The 19,290-nt window shown below is 38.6% G+C and overlaps 1 protein-coding gene across 1 annotated transcript; it reads left to right on the top strand.

Moving 5' to 3' along the window:
* The first annotated feature begins 1,845 nt into the window (after window positions 1-1,845).
* On the top strand, window positions 1,846-9,775 carry LOC135715260 (uncharacterized). The gene is made up of 2 exons (XM_065238588.1): window positions 1,846-1,948; window positions 8,898-9,775. Exons 1-2 carry the CDS (start codon window positions 1,846-1,848, stop codon window positions 9,773-9,775), a joined length of 981 nt encoding a protein of 326 aa, XP_065094660.1.
* The last annotated feature ends 9,515 nt before the right edge of the window (window positions 9,776-19,290 follow it).

Below are 19,290 nucleotides of genomic sequence, written 5' to 3'. Positions count from 1 at the left end.
TAAGATTATTTTACAGATTTCTGTAAAATTTTACCAAAATCTCAACAGCTGATCGTTCGGTAAACAATTTTACAGTTTTCCTGTAATTATTTCATTTCGCAGATATTTGTGAAAAATTCTGCTGGAAATCTGCTAAACTTTTTACCGAACGTTCAGCTGTTGAGATTTCGGTAAAATTTTACAAACTTCTGTTAAAATTTCCAAGTGTGTACAATCTAACTTATCATTACAGTAAAACAGAATAAAATTTAATGCCCATAAGCTGTACATCGAACTCTTTTTTTGGCCGGGGGATACTAAAAAACATGTTATTTCGAGAAAGCGCGTAAAAAACGATATTGTGAACGGTGGAGGTCGAAAATCGATATTTAATTCTGTTTTGGAATCACATACCCATTAAAGTGACCCCCTATTACAAAACTCAGTCGTGGCATAGCTATGATGTATGTCTGTGTGCCGCATTATATATTTCACCAACACAGTAGGCTGGCACTACTTAGATACGAATGGTTTTTTTTAAATGTGATTAGCGTTGACGGCACCGTCGAAAGATCGTCTTTCTAGAAAAGATTGACAGTTTCTTATGGGATTTTTCGGTGGAGTGAAAGGATAGTACGAAGTCCGCTATGTTTCACGCACAGTCTGACGTTTGCCTATGGATTTTACCATAGAGATTTTCACGCCTGGTTGTATTGGTGCACTGTGTGAAATTGTGGTAGTGAAAATCCGAGGAAAATACATAACAAACCGCTGTCAAACTCATTTTGACCGATCGAATTACATACATTTTGAGGTTAGCCTGAGGAAAATAATAAACAACTTTACACGGCGACAGACCCTTGTTAGTGTGCGTGCGTTGAGCGTCACTAATCTCTATACAAGTAAAGAGCTACAGAGTCAACGCCAATCACTCCAAGACTCCAAGACGCCACGCAAAACCTTGTTTGTAAACGCCAGTGGTGTTGAGTACTAGGCACTGATGAAGTCTGCAAGTAGTAGACGAAATACGCGTATCTGTCAAAAAATAAGTAATTATAACGGAATTTAAAGGAAATAAACCAACACACTCAAAGCTCTTCATAAAGGGATTCCGTTAAGAGGCTCGACAAATTTAAAGGATAGATAATACACTATTTGAAACAACGTCACCATTTTTTATAAGACTTGCATCGTTATTTTAGGCAGATTTATATTTTAAGGGCGCTGGTCAATATGGGGTGCTACTACTTAGCTAAAATTTTAGGAACATAGCCACCATCAAGCATATTTCCAAAGTTTTTTTTTTTCGCCATTCATCCACATTTGACCAAGTGTGCAATGTACACGAAAACAAAGTACCGGTGGGATTTCGGAGAGATGGACAGAGAACGAGAGATAGAGACGCAGCAGTACGCGAGTAACAAAAGCGAACAATCCGACGCATGCGTTCTTCCCCCTCTGGCATATACTACAGATCTCTCACAAGCATCAACAAAACAACAGCAAATCCACTAGTGTATCCTTTATCAATTCGCCGTGCTCTCGTCGATTGTGCTTTGAGCCCTCCCGCACTCGGCGACACTCGTAGTTTATAGTATGGCCCAAGTGGGTGTGGGAGGCCCTAGCCTACAAAGCAGGTTATTGTCACACAAGAGGGCTGTGACCCAAGAAAATAACCCTTTTATGTGTCTTCTGAGTGGCATCACAATACACTTCTCTCCCATAGCAGCCGGTCCCTGCCCAACATACTGCACACCTGATGCCATCGGATGCTGCTTTCGATTGCTGTCTATCGCAATCAAATCTCGTTCGCTTCCACAGCCACACATTGCCAGTGGGTGGTTTCCAAGCCCAGACCATAGGAAAATGGCAACGCAACAAAGCCCCGAAGGCAAAGAGACGGATTTTCCACAAGTGAATACGAATCACACAATACTGTTGCTGCTGAATTTCGGAATGTGCTACAGAGGTAAATACAACCCCGGTGCTGCCATGCCAAGCCTAGAGAAGAGAAAAGCGTGCAGCATAAATTCCGATGAATATCAACAGGATATGCGGTGCAAATACAGAAATAGCTAGCAAACAATAAGCGAAATCAAGCTCGAACTCGCACGTACGTCTCGACTCGACTGCCGCCATTCACTCTCGTCGGTCTCGTTTCTATTTGCTCATAAAACAGCAAACCAAATGAGCTTGATGCTGGAAGGTACAGAGACTCGATGAATTTTGTACCAGATGAAATTTTAATGGAGCAAAAAAAAACCTTTCTTCACATTCTGCTCAAATTTGCATTGTTTGACAAAAATGCCACGTCTGGGACTAACAGGTTGGGAGATAAAACGTTTTCTGTGTTTTGTGTCATTGTTGATAAAATGGAGGATTTCCCTTTGATTTGGTGCTTCCATTAGCAAATTTAGTATCATTGCTTATTGGGAAAGATTTTGTTTGGATAGGGAGTTCCATTTGTTTGGGAAGTTTCAAAAGACATCGCACCCTTTCATGCTCGGTTCATACCCGCAATAAAGGGTTTTTTAAGATGAGACTTAGCAACAGATAGGCACACGAACGCATTATCTACATTAGTGATAACGATTAAGAAAAAAGTTATGAATGTAAATTAAGATTGCTTTTGAGAAGTTACTAGAGATTTTCATCACTTTAATTAGATTTTATAAGTATAACAAATATATGAATTACACATTTCGAGATTAAAAATTTAGATTCGTAACGTAGAGTAAATTAATGCACGAGTACGCAACGTGCGTCCGGAAGGTAGGTCAATGATTTGAGATTTGTAGAGGTATTAAAAAAAAATTAGATGCACTGTTGTAGATCTTTCAAAGATTAAAACCTAAAAAAATATTTTGAAAGGTGTTAAAATCTGGGAAGTATGAAGAAAACATTTACAGAGCCCTTATAAAACGAGGGATGTTTTCTGCATCGCTTTTATAATACGTCTGAACATCAAGCTTCTTAAATTCGAGGACCGATGGCTCCTGACCACGATCTACCATTAAGCACTAAAAAAGCATTAAAAGATAAACGGGTTGTTACGAACAGCTTAATGTGCTCCTCCGCATTTTATATTTTCGTTAGATCGTAAATTCATAACATTTTTTCAATCTTCTATAAATATATTTTTTTCAGAATTTTCTCCTATTTGGAGCGCTAGGTAAAGGTATTGCGTCTACTCAAAGTGAGTCTATAGAAAGGGCAGGTCACATTTTTTTTTCTGGAACATTTAAAGCATTTCAACTTGCTCCACATTTCTGCACCCATAATATAAAATAAAATGAGTACAGATGGGTAATGTCAAGTTGAAATAATTCACGTAACTTTTACTTGCTAATTGTTACTTTTAACCGATACGGAAATGTCCACTAGAAAATCGATACACAGTTCAGAAAATCAGCTCAAATAGTTGAAGGTGTGTTTTTTAACTAGATCGTTTATTTACTAGGCTCAGTCGTGTGTGACACTTTGTGGAGCCAACAATCCGCCAAAAATAAAAATTAACATTTTGACAAGTGTGCGTTTGGCTAGTACTGTCGCATTAATAGCCCATCGCTCATTTTCAATTTCTATTCAATTTTAATACTGCCGTACTCTAGCGGAACTATCAACCTACCCTCTTAGCTAATAAATTATCACACTAAACAAAGCTTTCAGCATTTCCAACCAACTCTGAAAATCGTAAGCTTCACGTATAAAGTAACAAAAAACGCTTTGAATGTATGTTTCTTTTTCATGTCACTTTAATTTTTAAAATCTGGAATCATTATATTCAAATAAAGCAGGAGATTTCTTTTATTACCTCACTCAGTGGTTCTCAAATTATTCTCGTCAACATATTAGAAATGGCCTCCCAATAGCTAAATAAGCCTCCATAAGCTTCAAAACACTAAAAATACCTAAAAACTTTAAAAACTTCAAAATAATCTTAAATCACTACTGGTTTTAAATGGTGAAATGAAATTAAAATCTCCAAAATGGATTTTCAAGCCTGAATAGTCCTGAAATTAAAACACAGAAAATAAAATACAGTTTATACAACGAAATCGTTCGTTTGATCCCCGAGCAACTTTGCAACTATTGGTTATCAAAATTAAAGCAAATCGAAATAAAAATATTTCCTTTTAATTCCATTGCTCATTTTTTGACAGATACGTGTATTTTCTGCAAAAAAATGCTTATGAAACTAGTTTCGTAATTAATGCCACACTGATTTTATTTCGTATTAATTTCGAATACATTAATAACGAAATTTTCGTGAATAGAGTAAAAAGACGATACATTCGTATGCTTAAAAAATATTATGTGTGAATTATACGGAAATAATACAGAGGGAAATGAAAATTTCTTTAAAACATAAATTTTCTTTCTGGTTACCGTTGCATATACGAAGGCATTTCGTACGATCGCACCGTTATTATTTTAATCCACAAATGATTTCAACTAATATTTTCGATATTCCAGCAGATCCTGAGTAATCAATTTAATTAGAAAGCGCCATGCTCCACTTGATTCCAATTCCATGATAATTTTCCTCCATTATCAACAGATATAAAGTCCGTCTCTTATTGCAATATCATCTCCAACATCAACTTGGCTATTGCACCATCAATGTCAAACAAATTTCAACTACCGGAGCCTCTCATTCCCACCAACATTCACATCAGCAATGCTCGCAGCAAGTTTATGAACAGATCCTAAACAGTCCTACAAAACCACGATCTTTTTTCTTAACAATCTTGTTCATATTCAAATAATTAAAACTATTTTTATTTAAAAAATCTCTAGTATCCCCCTTCTGGCAGGTCCTTCAAAAAAATTGGTTCTTTAAATCGAAAAATTGAATACATTTTAAGTTCTGTGAAGAAGGTTTCAGCTCAATTGATCATAAGAGAACAAAGTTATATCTGCTATTATATCGATCGGCACTGTAAACTCTCCTAGAAACCCGCAGTTTGTGAGTCGAAATGGATTAAGTCTGTATTTACGGTATGTTGCCTAAAGAAAAAAATATCAGAAGAATAACTTGTTGTGATTTTGATTTACAGCTGAAACAATCAGGATCACCTGCTAAATAAAACAGCAAAAAAGGTTATCTTCCATTTAATTCCACTTAATTAATTTTGGTATCCATGACAGATACTTAAGGGGGTTGGATTTTGATAAGTTCTTTAGTGGGAATGACACTGCACATTGTAGTCGAAATACGTATCTGTCATGGATACCAAAATTAATTAAGTGGAATTAAATGGAAGATAACCTAATAAGATAACAAATTTCAAAATTTTTGCATGGACAATTGTCTGCGCATGGGGAGGGGGGTCTACGTAGTTAATGAACAGTCCCTTACATGCTATTACAACTTCTACGTCAATCCGGATTATCCGGAGAACCAGGATATGGCCACTTTACCCCAAAATTTAAATTCTTTATTAAATTCGCTTTGATCTCATGATTCTGAACAAATATAGAAAAAAAATCGCAAGTTTCTAGGACAATTTTTATAATGTGGCCACTTTATTGGTCAATACAGATTATCTGGTGAACCAGGATATGGCCACTATATTCCAAAATATGTATTCCAAGTTAAATACGCTTTGATCTGTTGATTCCGAACAACATAGAAAATATCACAAGGTTCTAGGACATTTTGTATCGGTCGTTCCGGATCCTCCTTTAGGTCAGTAGAGTTTCCCTGAGGGCGTATATGGTGTCTTTACACCATATATACTTAGTACTATCATTTATTTTTTTCCTTTATTATAGAGATTTTTAGCCATATGGCTAGTTCATCTCTTCTTAGTACTATCAATTTCCAGTAATCTACGTTAAGTAAAGTGTAAAATTATGTCGATAGATAGTAGCATTTCCTACTTTACCGGGAACTCGGGTTGATCCCGGCCCTCTATCTCGGCCTACGAGACAACCACCAATCGATTCCTTTGAGAATATGTATAACATGTTGACTGAAACCGTTTTGCAGCCGAGATATTTAATTTAGTCGCGGTTTTGTCAATTTTGTGCCCACTGTGGAGCGGTTGGGAAAATTCTTCTGAAACTAAAAACGTTCAGATCAGTGGTGGATCGCCCTGGCAGAGGCAGGAAGCGCCAAACGGATGCGAGAACGGACACCAAGAGGGGGAGGGGGGGGGGTGTGAAGTCAAGAAGAACCCGATGGTAACTGTCCAAGAGATCCAGGAAACCCTCTCAGTTTCCGGTCGAACTGTTCGTCACCGTCTCGTAGCACAGGGGTTGAATAGCAAAGTTACCCGGTAGCGCTCATTTATCAGCAAGGCAAACAAAGCCCAACAGCTAAAGTTTGCTAAGGAGCATGTTGATAAGCCCTAGAGTTTTGGAAAACGGTTCTTTGGGCGGACGAATCAAAATTCGAGCTATTTAACCAAAAGCGGAGGGTTCGTGTGTGGTGCAGATCGGGTGACGAGCTTCAGGAGCGCCATATCCAAAGCACGGTGAATCATGGAGTGTTTTTCGTGGGGTGGAGTGGGAAGCCTCGTGAAAATCGACGGGTTAATGACGGCAGATTCCTACATAAACATCCTGCTGGAAAATCTGGAGTTTTCGCTGATCCAGACGGGCTTTGAAGAGAAGTTCGTATTTGAGCAGGACAACGACCCGAAGCATACTGCCAAGAAGACCAAGTCTTTCTCCCGGTCTTGTTAGATCAAACCACTGGAATGGCTTCCACAAATCTCGGACCTCAACTCCAACGAGAATTTGTGGACGGTTCTCGATGCCAGGGTTCACAAAACTGGTGTTACCAATAAAAATAATTATTTTGAAGCCCTGGAGCGCGACTGGGAAGAGCTAGATCCACAGCACTGGTGGAGAGCATGCCGAAGCGCCTGCATCAGGTTCTGAAGGCCAAACAAGGACACATCTATATACATTCAAGATTCCTATAGTACGGTTATACACTATAGGAACCGGCATTAACGAATATACGTAGCATATGCACGGGAAAAAATGCGATCTCTGAATTGAGAAAAATGACTCATGATTTCATGAACACAGCGTATTTTCATGTTATGAAAATACACCATGAATAATATTCATGATATCATGAGCAACTTTTGCGTAACGCACCAAACATTCCCAAAAACATGAATCATCCGTGTTGAAATCATGAGCTAAAATAATGGGTTTAACTTTTAACCAAAAAATACAAAAAGAATAAAATAAAGCATCAGACTGGATTCCAACCAAGAACCATGAGATCATCAAACCCATACTTTGACCACTAGACTATCAGTACTTGTATAAAATGGAAGACAAAAAGGCGTATAAGTGATACCTATGTAGTGCGGTTTATGTACACGGTTTGTCATGTACGTGTAACGCTTGTAGCGGTTTTGATTCCACTGCATTATGAAATCATGAATTTCCATGACGAAATCATGAATCATTGTTACGATTTCATGGGATGGCAAGTTTTTTCATTTCATGGTTTTTTATTCATGAAAATGGAGTCGGAATTTTTTCCGTGTGGGATTAGAGCTAATTGGGAACAAACGCTTATTGTAGGGTAATTTGAAGAGATAACTTTCTGGTGTCTTCTGAAAAGTTATTAAACAGAAAAGTTGCCACCTTGTGGGAACATTTAACATCCGGAAAGTCACGAGTCTGATCCTCCGGAAGACCCAGAAAATCCGTAAAAGTGGTCAATTCATGAAACTAATCGTAGAGCTCCGCGGTTTTTTTTCGAAACCACTCCTAGACGTCTTATCACAATGAATTCAGAGTTGTGATCCAATTATGGACCCTAGACGCCACGGTATGGTCCTTCGGATGATCCGGAACATCCGTGAAAGTGGTCATTTCACGAAACTGATTCTGAGCTTCATGTTTTTTTTTTTTTGCGAAACGTCTTACCAGAATGAATTCAAAGTGTTGACCTGAATATGGACACTGGAGACCACGGGATGGTCCACCGGGAGATCCAGAACATCCGTAAAAGTGGTCAATTCATGAATCTGATCCTAGAGCTCAGCAGATTTTTCGAAATCACTTTTAAACATCTTATCAGAATGAATTCGAAGTTGTGATTGGAATATGGACACTGGAGACCACAGTATGGTCCATGAGTGGTTTCGAAAAAACCGTGGAGCTCTAGGATCAGTTTCATGAATTGACCACTTTTACGGATGTTCCGGATCTTCCGGTGGGCCATCCCGTATTCTCCAGAGTCCATATTCTAGTCACAACTCCAAATTCATTCTGGTAAGACGTCTTTGAGTGGTTTAGAAAAAAACCGCGGAGCTTTAGGATCAGTTTTATAAAATGACTACTTTCACGAATGTTCCGGATCTTCCACAGTACTCTTCCAGATTCTTCCACGGTACTTATGGAAAGGGGAATAAATTTATAAGTCATTTGTGATAGAAACTTTTCATTTATTGATAAAACTCGTTAAGAAAGAGAGGTAAATTGTAGGTTGTGCTTAGTAGGACGGAAATTAGATAAAAAAAAACCCTACATATGGATTTTTTTTTTCCTAAGTAAAATTTGTTATTTTAGTATTAATAACTAAAATTTTAAAAGAATATAAAAAATAAGATATAAAAAAAAAACTAGTGTGTTTACTTTAATTTAATAACCAAATAAATGAGAGTTAGGAAAATCCTGTTAGTTGGATTAGCCAATAGCAGCAGTTGGCGCGCAATCCAGGTGCATCACGCCATGGATTGCGCCAATAGGAAGCCGGTAGGGTAGAACAGCCTAGAAAGCACTTTAAGTGCATAAATAGGTAGTGCGCAGGTAGTTCGCTCTCTTTCATTATCGAATAGTTAGTGTACTCGGTTTAGTTTCTAAGTGAATAAAGTGTGTTAAGTGAAGTTTTAGCTTTTTAAAAACCTAAAACGTAACGAACGATCCTTAACTGGTGTCAGAAGTGGGATCCGCGAGTGTGGTGTTTTCAAAAGTGCTTAAGCTTCCCGACCCTTTCAATTATTTGTCCGAATTTTCGGGCAATAAGAAAGAACTTTCAGCATGGCTGGAAGAGGTCGAAGACCTGTACAATGACTTTAAAGTCAAAACCGAAAACGGGGGGTTCTCCCTCAGCAGCCTCTATATAAGGGCTATCAAAAATAAGGTGAAAGGGGAAGCTCGGACGTTACTTTGTGCTAACGGCAACCCGAACACTATAGACGGTATCAAAAAGATTCTCGTCGAACACTATGGTGACGAAAAAGACTTCACCACGAATTTATCAACCCTATTCCGCTCGCGGAAAGGTGATAAAACCCATCTTCGTTTTTACAATGAAATGAAAGAAACCAACACCAAACTGAAGGCCAATCTTCAGTCGAGACCCTTAACAGGCCATGAGATAATTGAAATTATCACCGTGACCAAATACTTAGATAATATTCAGGAGCCTTTAAGTTCCATCATCCGGAATTCAAAACCTAAAAACCTAGAAGAAGCATACCAAGCTGTGTTCCTTAATCAAAACGCAGAACGGATCAAACCACAACCTTACTCGAACCAAAACCATTCAAATAAATTTAAATCATTCAAACCGCAAAATGCACAGGCGGGCAGTTCGCAACAATTGCAACCCAACACCCCGCAACCTAACACGGCGCACAAATATGCTCCATTCAAAAAACAGCAATTCTTACCGAGGCAGCGAGCTGAGGCTAACAATAATGAGTTGGAGGAAGTGGATGAATCCGATACTCCTGTTGAAGTGAACGATGACCTAGAATACTCAGACGAGGAACTAAATTTTCAGACTGCCAGAGGTGCGAAGAACCAAACATGAATTTCATTCCATATGTTCGCTTTCCGACGTCCAAAGCAATTTTAAACTTCCTTGTAGATACTGGAGCGAACAAATCCTACATAAACCCCGAACATGTCAAAAAATTTAAAACAGTTGATAACCCATCCGTAGTAACGAATAAAAACGGTAAATTCTTTATTGATAAGGTAATTCACGCAAACCTTTTTTCAGAAGCCTTCCAGCAAAAATTACCGTACTACGTTTTCAAATTTCACAAATTTTTCGACGGCTTAATTGGATACGAAAATCTCGCCAAAATGAACGCATTGGTTGATACCAAGCGTCATCATATGCGGATCGGCAACAAAACCTTTAAATTCTCGAAGTATCACCCTTCTTCAATAAACTTCCAAGAGCACCGAAGCAATATTGTGCCCATTTGCACGACGGAAAATGGGACATTTTTAATAGAAGAGGAGGTAAATCTTACTCCTCAAGTAGTTTTGCAGCCGGGGTTATATTCTGCAAAGGATAATGAAGCCCTTGTGCACATTACGAAGGGATCAGAAGCTGTCTCCCACAAACTGGACCCCTTTCGTAACGATAATTTTATTTTGAAAGATCAAACACCAGCGCGGCTCGAGCTTCATCTAAATAAAGAGGAAAAGTCACGATTGATTCGTACTATCCAACCATTTAGAGACGTTTTCTTTCGAGAGGGACAAAATCTTACCTTCACTCACGAGATAAAACACAAGATCAACACCTCTGATGAATCTCCTATCCATCAGAGAACTTACAAGTATCCATACCATTTGAGAAGTGTAGTATCGGATCAAATACAGAAACTTTTGGAAACGGGAATAGTAAGAGAATCTTCTTCCCCGTGGACATCACCCATAAGGGTGGTTCCGAAGAAAATAAACAATTCTGGAAAACAAAAGTACAGAATTGTCATCGACCGAGGCAAACAAAACGTTGTGGCCGACGGACTCTCAAGAATCCCTCGAGCCGAATTGAATAATCAACTAGTCCTTGAAAACGAATACTATGAGAATCACCCAGCATATGACCCCGAAATTATTAACCAATTTAAATTGCAACTGATCCTTAGAGTTATTGATGACAAATCCAAATGCCCCCATATTAATGTTTCTATTTTTCCAGGTTACACGCATCATGTATTCCATCAAACCGAATATACCCAGAAGGATCTTCTAAAAATCCTAAGAGAATGCCTTGTTCCGGGCAGAAGTAATGGAATATTTGCCCCTGTCCAAATTATCCTATCCTGCAAGAAACTTCTTAAGGATCATTTCCTTTCTGGCATGAAAGTCCACTTTTGTAACTTAAAGCTCCCCGATATCATCTCTGAGCAAGAACAAATTGATTTTATTAAGAAAAGCCACAACTTCAATCACAGAGGTTGGAGACTCACATATGAAGAGGTACAGAAGTCAGTGTTCTTTCCCGGAATGATATCTAAAATAAAAAGCTTTGTGAAATCCTGTGAAGACTGCAGATTTTCAAAGTATGAGCGAAAACCTTTCAAAATCGAGATGACTCGACGACTATATGAGAGACCATTAGAAAACATCTTTATAGATGTATATGTTAAAGAAAAGGAAAAGTTTCTCACACTCGTCGACTCATTTTCCAAATTCACTCAAATTTACAAAATCTGCAACGAAACCTCAGACGAATTGATTGAAACATTGATCAAATACTTCAAAACTTTCGGTTTACCAAAATTGATCACTTGCGATCAAGCAACTTCATTTCGAAGCCAACATTTTAAAACATTCTTAGAAACGCAGGGTGTTGCCGTTCACTATGCTAGTAGTAGCAACAGTAATGGCATCATCGAAAGGTTTCATAACACCTTGCTGGAGATGTATATGGCAAATCGAAACAAAATTAACGAATTGACACTCTACCAGGGTCTTTCTCTGGTGACCGCTCTTTATAACGACACAAAACATTCGACTACGGGCCTTACCCCAAGAAAAATTATATTTGGCACCTCTACGTCATTGGACATAAATGACATTAACATGACGAAACAACAAGTAATTATGACGGCCAAAGACCGACAGAATAACAAGACTCCCTCACTCAACTTTCCTTCCAATTATGCTTACTTATAACAGGAGGAATGACAGACGTACACATACACGAACTAAACCACAACCCAGTAGCAGTAATACCGTTAGAACAAGCTAGGATTAGTAGTAGTTACGTCAGAATTTTACATAAAGTTGATATGCAAGAGATAGAAAAAGTTATAGACTATATAGGCATAGCAGTCACAGAAAAAGTAACCGATAACAAAATACTTGGACCCTTAATTAAAGCAAAACAAGAAAAATTGGGTAATACTTACAAGAAACTTAAACACTTGGACGTTAAAAGACAAAAAAAGATGGAACAGCTTAGGAACAGCGTGGAAATACATTTCTGGAAGCCCAGATGCAGACGATTTAAAAATTATAAATATCACTACTAATCTGTTAATTGATCAAAATGATAAACAAATCCAAATAAACCAGGAATTCGAAGATAGGATAGCAAACTTAACAAAAAGCATATCAATATTAGTATCTGATCAAAATTTAATAGCAAAGGAAATAATAGATGGATTCGATTCAGTAAACTTGTTATTCAACATAGACGAATTGATTAATCAGTTAGCAATTATTGAAGAAGCAATCACCTTAGCTAGATTCAGCATCCCAAACAGTCGACTCATAACCAACGAAGAACTTCAAGCAGCACAATAATTCATAACCGACAATGGCCTCCAGATGGACCCTCACGACAACGTTTTGGATATAGCCAACGCATACGTCATGCACAACAGAAATTCCATAGTTTACGCCTTGAAAATTCCGCGAATTAAAGATGTCAACTATGAACTAAATTACATCCAACCAATAGTTAATAATGGTTCACGAATATACCTTCATTCAAATTATGTTCTAACAGGACCAAAATCAAGCGGCACTGGTGGTGTAGTGGTAAGCGTGATTACCTCTCACCCCAGCAGGCCTGGGTTCAATCCCAGTCGGCGCCGCCGGGATGTTCTGAGGCATAACATCTCTGATCACGCCTTCCTTCGGAAGAGAAGTAAAGCCGTTGGTCCCCGGTTCATGAGTTGATGGGTCGATAGGTAGGTAGGGTCCAGGTGTGGGAGCTGCCTCTCTGGCGTCGGTAGCATTGGTGCTCAGCACGGAAAACAAGATCGACGGAAAACAAATCAAAGGAAAAAAAAAAAAGGACCAAAATCATGGTACGTCAAAACACAGTGTCCAAAGATACGAAATTTCTACATCTGCAATAACCCACAACTGGAAGCACTAGAAGAATGTGCCCAGCAACTGTTAAATGGAAATTCAGCAACGTGCCCTATGGAAAGGGTATACGGAAACGATATTATAAAGAAGGTTAATGAATTTAATATCGTTGTAAGCAATGCAAATTTGACAATGTCATCAAACTGTTTGGCTCATCGTAAGCAACTCTTTGGATCGTTCCTCATACAATTTGCAAACTGCTCTATAAAACTAAATGGAGAGGAGTTTTCCAACTGGGACACCAGCATACCAGCCAGGTCATTTATTCCAACTATTGGATTGAAGGTAAATTCATCAAAGACAATAGATCGTATTCCTTTAAAATACTTACAGATGTACTACGTCGATCACCGGGAGTTTTTTATATGCTCAACTTGACAACATCAAGTTTACAAGGCAACTTGGGAACGTTGAAGTGGCTATCGATTGGATCATTCTCAATAACCACACCAATCATTTTCGGAGCTATATTCGTTTGGGCTATAAGGAAATAAGCATCAGCATGCGGCAGAAATAGAAGCAACCCACCAGAGGAGGCGAACGTACAGGCGGAACAGGAAAAGGAACGCAGCTCTACTGGCTCTACTCCACCCCCCAGGCGACCGAGGTTAATTCCACAGTAGAAGAGGACCCCCAAAGACCCAGGACATAGCAGCAGAGGATCGTGAAAGCCGAGGACGGCTTTCCAGTCGACGGGGAGTAGTTAGGAAAATCCTGTTAGTTGGATTAGCCGCAGCAGTTGGCGCGCAATCCAGGTGCATCACGCCATGGATTGCGCCAATAGGAAGCCGGTAGGGTAGAACAGCCTAGTAAGCACTTTAAGTGCATAAATAGGTAGTGAGCAGGTGGTTCGCTCTCTTTCATCATCGAATAGTTAGTGTACTCGGTTTAGTTTCTAAGTGAATAAAGTGTGTTAAGTGAAGTTTTAGCTTTTTAAAAACCTAAAACGTAACGAACGATCCTTAACTGAGAGAAATTCAAAAAAGTATGAGGTGGGTACTTTATGTTGCCTATCAGTGTAGCTTTAAAACAAAAAATCGGCATTCGCGAAACCTTCTTCATTCGAAAGAAAAAACTTTTACCGTCGTTGTTATAATATTTTTAAATTTTTTCATCGTAAAAAAAGTCTCAGTAAAAAGTCACTCATATAAATAAACGTTCAAATTGACCCATATTTAGAATGAAAAGTGCCCTCGAAGAAAAATTTCAGTAAAAGTGCCAAAATGACGAGAAAGCCCCCTGAAGGTTTCGTGAAATCTGATTTTTTTTAACGTTATTCTAACAAAGACGCCGTTTACAATTTACGAGCACCGCATAGAATGATCTAAGTTGACCAAGCAGACGATGCACTGATTTTTTAATCGTTCTTATCTTCGTGTACAACATTTTAGAACGACACACACACTTGCCACTATTTTCTCCAAATCCCTTTCAGCAGAAAAAGCATACGAAATCGAGTATGAGAGGAAATGAGCGCTTCTTATACGCTTTTAGCCTATCCATATTCCGAAGCTGCAGTCAACAGCATGTTTTCTATTGTTTTCAACATAGTTCATTTCACTCACTAATCCACTCAACATTTTTCGATCTCAAATTTTCTTGTATTGGACCGTAGATCGGTATATCTCATCCTCCGTTCATGTGGTATCCACTAACATCCTGTGATGGTGAATTCCTCATAATTGTAAGCAAATCTTACATCCCCCGGTTAGGTGTAGGCATTGAGGGCTGTCAAAACTACGAAGGGCAATTTCCATGAAAATACTTGAAAAATCATAGCAAATTTATTGATTTTTTTTTTTCGATTTATAATCAGTTGCAATGAAGTTTCCATGTTTTGTTACATAAGTGAAAACTATGATTATTCAAAAAGCAGACCTGTAACTTGATTTCTGGACGATAGAATATCAGGATGGAAATGATATGCTGTTTCTTTGCTTAAGGGGATGTTCATTTAGATTTTGTAGAAAAAATCGATTTTTTTTTTACATAAAATGAAAACTACACATGTGTAGAATATATGTGTCAAAAGGATATTCCGATACAATACGTAATTTTCGAGTTAGAGCGTCTCGAACGGACCCATGTCACGAACGGACCCATGTCACGCCAAAAACTTTAAACGCGTTTTTCTCGGAACCATGTTTTGAGAACTCTTGTCAACTCTTGTTCTATTCATCCGATTCGCTTCATTCAAACATAGTTTTGAAGTTAATACTTTTCTTTACGGCTTATACCTATTATTGGCATGAAAAATTGTTTTTTTTAATAATTTTTAAACGAGATCAAAGTAAAAAAAGAGAAAAATTAACTTTTTTTTTAATGTCCAAAAAGTAAGGTTTTTTTTTCGTTAAAAATTTGTTTAGGTTAGGGATATGCCGTAGGAAATTTTATGTATTTTCATAATATATGACAGTTACTCATTTCAGTTTACCACGGAAGGCCTTACAATTGACAGCAGGGGACATTGTTTCGTACGCAGAGGCCGACAAGATCCGCCATTTTAATGGCGGCTTTAAAAATTTTCAAAAACAAAAAAACATATTGTAGTCATCAATGTATAACGCATTATAACTCAATAGCACAACTTTGTATGTCTTTTCGTTTTCCCACAAAAAAATTCGCAAAGTTTGCACAATTTTCGGCCAAATCCAAATGAACCTCCCCTTAATGGGACAAACTAACTTGATGTTGTTTTCAAAATTTTCACGATCAAAGCCCGTAGTTTTATTAAATAATGTGAAAGTAGATGCCACTTGATAATGGATAGCGTTGTTATCTCAAAATTGACGAAAATGTATATGGGACAGAGAAGACAGGAAAGTATATAAGGAAATATGATTCAATCAATTTAATTGAATATTTGTTTAAATTTTTGCAATTTTTTGATAATTTTCAATTCAAGCCGTTTTAACTTGAAAAAAAATAAACCAATTGATTATTATTGTAAATAGATTACGATTATCCCATCATAATTTTTAATTCAGATGAACGATTTTTTAATATGGCCTGCCACACACCGGTGGGTCACGACCCATAGATTGAGAACCACTACCTCATAAGTTAGGCTATGTTAGCTTTATTAATGAGACTATCAGCCGTCGCTGCCTCACATCATTTGCTCAACAACTCTTCTCCGATAACCTAACATAAACCTATCTAATAGCAAATGCACATAAAATATTATGTTACTATACTCTACCATTTCCCCCCTGCACAAATTTCCTACCCGTCACGAAATGCCATCGTCACTGTAGCCCAAAACAGATAAGCAATTCATCCGAATCTCCCATTACCCACACTCCCACAAGTAATCGAGCGCGTTACATGAAAGCATGCAGCACAACCTGCGAGTAATTTTCGTAAAAATACCAAATTTCACCCGTCTATTCTGCCCGGAGACCAATCCATCCCACGCTGTGTACGATCTCGGAGACAAAACAAACAAACAGCCGAATAACGACAACAACATCCAGTTTGACGACGACGACGACGACGACATTAGCAACAACAATGGGACCAGCCAGCATCACCATCGTCAAACGTATCCGATGTCTCTAACGAACCACCACCCGGGGAGAGTGTGTATGTGAGCGTCACACCCTGGCTGTTGGGTGGCGCTGGCGGGTGAAAATATATTCCCAGTCATCATTACGATAGCAGAGTGTCAAGAATCGTAGAGAGGAAAGCCGTTTTCCATATCACCAAATCTTAATTGAGTGGGTCTGTGTCTAGTGCGATTCGGATCCTTCGTCTATGGTTCGTCTCCCTTCGAACCGCCCACGCTGCACACCGGTCGGATGGTGCCGCACAATACATACATGCATAGATTGGGGTCACAGAGCACAAAAGCGTTCCCATTCGATGCCATCATCACCACTCACCACATTTCGCTACAATTTAGTTCCATCGGTGTTTGTGTGGGTATGTGTATGTGTCTGCACGACGCAGAGAATGTTTGTTTGGAAATGCTGGTTGAAATGGTTTCATAAAGCAAAACTCTGCTTTGATATCAATGGCAGGCAAGAAGTTTTTCCAATAGTTACGAACCACGGGAAGTGGGATGCGATATCCGGGGAAGGGGTATAATTGATTGTTATTGAGAAAGGGGTTGACAACAGCCACCAATGGATATTATCACAACATTCAGCCCAGATAATCATTCTTATCTTCCGGAGCCAAGAAAATGCTGCTTATTTATGGAACGTTTTCCCCCCTAAGAATTAATATTAAAAAGGCATGAATTTGTGTTTTAAATTAAATCAATCCAATCAGGATCGATTGTTTCAGATTCGAAAATAACTGGCTCTCTACATCGAGTTTCTGCTGCGTGAACGAGAGCTCGAGTTCTGATACCGGGTACTCGTGGAATTTTCATGAATTTTATATGTTGCTCACCTTTTATATACACCAGCCAGTCAGTTTTACTCACTAGTCTAGTGACTGTTCAGTTCTCTGAAAAAAGGAATGACCGAGAGCTTTATTGAATTTGTCATTTGCAGCGGTCGGTGCTGTTCCTCTTTTAATTCAATTCACTATACGCCTCGTGTCGTAAAAATTCAATTAACTTTATTGAATTGTGCTCTCTTCTCAGTTCCGTCTACTGCGCTTTTCCACATACTACACTCATGCTACCACATGCCATCGATGCTGAATTTAACTGGCGATTTTTATGGGTACTGTACTTCACACTTTATTTTCTCGATGTTTTGCAAATAGCATTCGCGGAAAAGTTTTATCGTGCTCGGAAAACAAGTTGCCGCTAGCTGGTGAACAAATATGTAAACATGTCTTGTTACCGTTTTGTTCGTACTGTTGCTTGTTGACAGGTTTTTTTTTCGGTATTTAAAAAAAAATAATGAACTGTCATTAAGCAAGTTGTAACTCACTTCAAGCGCAATCCGAACCGTTCGATTCGGGACGTGGCCAAGAAGGTCAATTCTTCCGTCTGGTTCGTCCAGCAGACAATGAAGCCGGCCGGACTTCATGTCTTCAAGGCAAGGAAGGCGCCTAACCGAACCGATAAACAGAATACGGAGATCAAATCCCACGCCAGGAAGCTGTACCGCGAGTGGTTGGTGCAGCCGAAATGCATCGTAATTATGAAGGGCAAGCTCCGGAAAACAGGGAAGGTCTTCAAAAACAACAAAGACTTGAAGAAAGACTGGATGAAAAAGTGTAAGAAAGATGGTGCAAGTGTTGCACAGGGTTTTATGGGTAGCGTTAAGTCCAAGGTGCGGGCATATAACCTAGAAGAGAAGGTTGAACTTTGCAAAAACATAGCTAATATGTGTATATTTATTCCCTGAGAGTTTCAAAAATATCCATGCATACAAATGCAGCTGCGACAGTATATCTGTTGAGTCCGTTTTACCTAAGAAGGTCTTTGCAACAAATGCAGCCTGTGATATTTTCCTTCTCCGATCTAGTGAATCTAGTTCCAATAATCTACAGCGGCCGATACGAGGGCCGCTGTAGATTATTGGAACTAGACTCACTAGATTGGAGATGGACAATATCATAGGATGCATTTGTTGCAAAGACCTTCTTAGGTAAAACGGACTCACCAGATATAACGGGTGTTCAATAAAAAATTTGATTTTTTTTTAGTCAAATAGCAAGTAAAAAAAATTTTTTTTCAACGAATTCAGTATTTTTTATTAAAACATAATGTTTATTCTTCAAAAAAAACGTCAATGAATATTGGAGAAGGGGCCCTGGTCAGCCGTTCGGCGCAACTTAGTCGCGATGCTCTCACAAGAGCGCTGGACGGCACTGAAATCATTCTCATTTTTTATTGAACACCCGTTACTGTCACAGCATCATGAAGAGCATCGCTCCATGCAATGCCGCGCAAGGCATATATTACCAACTTCTTTTGTATTGCTTCGATTCTAGTTATCCAAGCTCTGACCATACAACAGCATTAGATCCAAGGATCTATCTTACCAGTGCGCAGTATAACGACCGAAGACAAAGAGAATCGCAAAATGAGTCCTCTATATTGAAGATGTCGATTTGCTATTAAGATGATATCATTATATTGATGTCGATAGGTAAACACAGAATTAAGGGTGACGCCCAAATCACGCACTTGAGTTACACGAGTAAGGGACATGTTTGGATAATAATATCGTGTGTAATCGGTTTCTGTTTACGATGAAACGAGATAACGCAAAAAGCAACGCCGGTGGTGTAGTA

This window comes from Ochlerotatus camptorhynchus, unplaced genomic scaffold (assembly GCF_037179485.1).
Source record: "Ochlerotatus camptorhynchus isolate MF236.1 unplaced genomic scaffold, CSIRO-AGI_Acam_v1.1 ptg000840l, whole genome shotgun sequence".
Taxonomy (NCBI): domain Eukaryota; kingdom Metazoa; phylum Arthropoda; class Insecta; order Diptera; family Culicidae; genus Ochlerotatus; species Ochlerotatus camptorhynchus.
The sequence above is the reverse complement of the archived record's forward strand: the minus strand, read 5'-3'. Positions and strand labels throughout refer to the sequence as shown.